At 20.9% G+C, this 4,748-nt stretch overlaps 1 protein-coding gene across 1 annotated transcript; it reads left to right on the top strand.

Annotated features, from left to right (window-relative positions):
- Nucleotides 1–662: 662 nt before the first annotated feature.
- LOC726870 (zinc finger CCHC domain-containing protein 8 homolog) lies at nt 663–3,803 on the top strand. The gene is made up of 7 exons (XM_001122586.5): nt 663–968; nt 1,231–1,471; nt 1,623–1,930; nt 2,155–2,368; nt 2,455–2,638; nt 3,010–3,161; nt 3,271–3,803. The coding sequence occupies exons 1-7, from the start codon at nt 703–705 to the stop codon at nt 3,694–3,696; spliced, it is 1,791 nt and encodes a 596-aa protein (XP_001122586.2). The 5' UTR covers nt 663–702; the 3' UTR covers nt 3,697–3,803.
- The last annotated feature ends 945 nt before the right edge of the window (nt 3,804–4,748 follow it).

The raw sequence follows: 4,748 nt of genomic DNA, 5'->3' as shown, positions 1-4,748 counted from the left end.
AATTTTTTAGCATGTTAAATATTAAATTAATATTTAATTATCTTTTATAATTCATTGTTCTTTTTAAAATATCACTTAATATCAATGTAATGAAAATAAACTAAAAAAAAGCTAAAAATTTGATTCATTAATACAAATCTAAGAATACAGATTATCAAAATTTTTATTACGAAATTAAGTGATGCAAATTTTTATACTGACAGTGCCATCTATTAAAACAGTCAAACTTTTATATTTTATAATTTAAAAATATGAAATAATATATAATAATATAATTAATCGTTTTAAAACACAAGCAATATATTTTTTTTTTATTAAAAATATAATATATATGTAATAAAATATATAAATATTTATGATTGTTGTCTAAAATATATTTAAAAATTTGTATTTCTAATATCAAAAATTATTAAATAAAAAATATATTAATAATAAAATTATTTAAAGAAATATTTAAATTAATCATAGTTCTCAATTAAATTTTAAAAGAAAATCTATTTCATGTATGTTTACCTGTTCGTGAATTAGAGCGCCTCTACAGTTAAGTTTTATTGCGTTTGGGAAACTTCATAGGATTGGAGTATCGTATTTTTTTTAAGACAAAAGTTCGAAAGAAGAAAAAGTTTTCATTCGATAAAGTTACACATTTACAATATATAACTGTTTCATCTATGTTCTCGTTCCAGTGTCGATAGTATTTCCATGAATTCTACGATTACTATCGAAGATACCGACGAAGAGGTGATTGATTTGGACTCGAGCCAAGATGCCATCAATGTTACTGACAATGATCAAAGTGAATATTCGATTGAAAAAAATTCATTATCGAACAACAATGCGAAGAAGACGAATATAATTAGTGATTATGTGGATAATAATAAGAATACATCTATGAGAGTAACATGTGATAGCGCAAGTACATCAAAACCACTTTTGAAGGTTATATTTCGAGATGAAAGTATTTCACGGTAAGAAATTGCAGTATTTATTATTATTTAAAATATTTTTATGTATAATTTACTATAAATTTTCGCGTAAAATAAATAAACTATTTTATATATAATTTTAACTATATATATTAAATATACATATTTTATTGTATATGATAAAAGAATTATCTGTAAAAAAACATTTTGATTCTAAATAGAGTATATCAATTAACATATATTGAAACAATTATTCAATTATTGTAAAATAATTTTTATTTTCATTTCTTTATTAAATTTTTAGGCAATATAATAAAAAAATTAAAGAATTTCTAGAAGAATTAGAATCTTGCAAAATTAGATGTCAAGAAAATGATAATGGTTTAACATTAGAAGTTTGGGATAATGACACTGATTCTATAAGTCAGTCTATTGAAATTACTACAGAAAGTGAAGATAGTCAAGATATAATATGTGATACATTATTTACTGTAGATAAACAACCAAAACTTAAAGATGATTTTGATGTTCCAACTTATGGAAAGGTCTGTTTTTTTTATTAATATTTTTTTATTAATATTCAATATTTAAATTAATTTAATGATATATAAGATTTATTATTCTAAACAAGTAAATGTTTGTTATTTTATTGCTGCTTAGTTTTTAATATTTTAATATTACTAATAATTATTTTAGAAATATGAAAATGTGTTTGATAAAGAAATATTAGAATCAGATATAAAATTAAAGACTGACTGTCCATCTTCAAGAATGATGTGTTTTAATTGTTTGGAAAATCATAATTTACGGGATTGTCCAGAACCGAGAAATTATGCTAATATAGAAATAAATAGAAAAAATTTCAATATGAAAAATACAAGAACTGTTAGATATCATTTGGAAGATAATCAAAGATTTGGTCATATAATTCCTGGTCAATTAAGCAATAATTTACGTAAAGCACTAGGTCTGAGAAGTAATGAATTACCTAGACATATATATAGGTAATTAATTTTTATATTTAATTTTTGATGAAGTTATAATCCTTAAAAATAAAAAAAATATAAAAATAAAAAAGAAGTATAAAATAAGAATAAAATAGGAAAAATAAAAATTTATTTGATTGTATATAAAATAGAAATATAATAAAATAGAAATAAAATAATTTTTAATAAGAATCAAAAAAAGAGTTTCTTATAGTTTTCCTATATTAAAATATTTTTTGTAGAATGAGAATGCTTGGTTATCCTCCAGGATGGTTAGAGGAAGCACGTTTACAACACTCTGGTTTGTCTTTATTTAATTCTGATGGTATTCCAGTAGAAGATCCTAATGATGAACCAGGATCTATTATCGAAGAAGGTGATAGAGATCAATATGATATAAAAAAAATATATGATTTTCCTGGTTTTAATGTACCAGCTCCACCTGGTACCCGTGACGTAAGATAAACAAATTTCATAGTACAATTTAATATATTTTTACAAAATTAAATTTCTTGAATTATATTATAAATTATAAATAATAGGAGGATGGACAATATTGGATATCTAGAATGTTAACTATTAATAGTAAACAAAGAATGTTATTACAATTAAGAGGAAAGAAAGCAGATGATGGATATAAGAGAAAAAAACTCAAGACTATTAATAGTGCATCAAATGATAGTCCAGCACCACAACCTAGTGAAATGGAAATCGAAGATACAGAAGGTATAGAAAATATATCTTTTTCTTTTAAAATTTCTTTTTAAAATTTATATATTTTAATAATATATGATGTTAATATATTCATGAAATATGTTTAAAATATTAATTCTAAAAGCCAAAACAAATACAAAAATATACAAAAATTTTAATTGAAGATTTATTTATCATTTATCATAAATTATATATTTATTATTTATAATTATAAATACATTAATTACACCTATTGTCTTAATAAATAAGACAATAGTCTTAATATTTTAACAGATATTTTTGTATATTTCTATTATTTTGATCTCCAGAATTGATTTTCCAAACAATATTCAATATGTTAACATTCTATATAATATAAAAATATTTCTTTTTTTAATAAATAGAAAGTGTGGTAGAATATGTACCTGCTAATGGGTTATTTGTGCCACCATTACCATCAGAATCTCCTTTGAAACCACCTGAACCACCATTACCACAAACAATATCTGAAGATTCAGATTATCATTCTCAAGAATTACAACTTTCTAAGCCACTAGTATGTATAAAACAATGTTACATGTATCATCTTTATAATAAATATATCTGTATGTTATTTTTGTAAAATATACTAAAAAATAAGATAAATTTTATATAAAATATTACAGGAAAATAACATATCACCTTCGCGAACGAAATCCCCATCATTATTTGAATTGGAAAATATGAAAAAACAATTACTTGTAGAACTTCAAGAATCAAATTTAGATATTCCATTAAAAAGCAATTCTTCAAATTCAGTTCCAAAATCTGATATATTACCATCCAGCAATGAAACTACTCCAGAATCAAATCATATTCGTCAAAATGAATTAAATACAAGTCATGGAAGTGTGAAATCTATTGATTTAGGCACACCTGTGTTACAAAGTACATCTCCATATAATAAATTACCATCATCTGAAAAATTTTCAAAAAATATTTGCAATGTGATTAATTACGAAAATTTACCGGATTCAACGGGTAAGTACGAACAAATGACAGGAGTTTTGCAAAAAGTAAGAAACACACTGGCAAAACTTAATCAAGAATAGTCATAAATATTCAATAAGTTTCATAATATGAAAGGAATATCATAATTCATAAATATAAATTTTTCATTAAAAAGTAAGCAATAATTCTATCTTATTTATAGGTATCTTATTAAGATATAAAGAAAAAAATATTTTTTTTTTCGCTAAATTTCATTAAATAACTATAATTCTAGTTAAAGAATATATTTTTAATTATAATTAATCTAAAATATATATAATTTTTCAGTAAAAATGTGTTTTGTAAATTAAAAAAATGTATAAACCATATGTTTATTCTTCACTATTTTTAAATTTATATATCTGCATATTTTTCAAAAGATTAGAAAATATCTAATATATTTTATTAGTAATTTTTTCTTTTAATCTAAAACGATTGAATTTTTTTTTTTTTGAATAGTTGTTCTAATAAATAAAAAAATAGAATTATATTAAATTTTAATTAAAAATTTTTTAATCATTACAATAAATATATTGCAATTGAATATTTCTGACATAAATCTATATTAATGAAAAAGAAGGACTATGAAAATGCAATGTAAAATAATCGTCCTTTTGATTGGTCTTCCTACTTGTGTCGAAAAGATAAAAAAAGATTCATAATTTTTAAAAAAAATTAATGATACCTCACTTATAAAAGAAGTACAAATATATACTATTTTTCTATTAATTAATGACATTTTCTCGCGTAATATATTGTAAATGAATATTAACTATTTCATATTGAACAAAAGATTTCAAATTTTATTTTATAATTATTTCAATTAAATATTATTATAATATTATATTCATTGCTATAAATTACAATAAATTTTGTTTATAAGTCGAATTTATTTTAGAATTAACGAATGTTTTTATCAGTACAAGCAAAATTCTTGTACATAATAAAATATAATCGTTTTTTAACGATAAAAATTATTTGTAATAAATTCAAATTATATTTAAAATTATTTTTAAATTAATTGTACTTAAATTTATAAATTTTAAATATGCATTTAAAATATTTCTCTTAATACATATATGTAATAAATGTATAAATAATTTTTTTCTTTTAT

The sequence above is a fragment of the Apis mellifera genome, linkage group LG3 (genome assembly GCF_003254395.2).
Source record: "Apis mellifera strain DH4 linkage group LG3, Amel_HAv3.1, whole genome shotgun sequence".
Classification (NCBI taxonomy): Eukaryota; Metazoa; Arthropoda; class Insecta; order Hymenoptera; family Apidae; genus Apis; species Apis mellifera.
The sequence above is the reverse complement of the archived record's forward strand: the minus strand, read 5'-3'. Positions and strand labels throughout refer to the sequence as shown.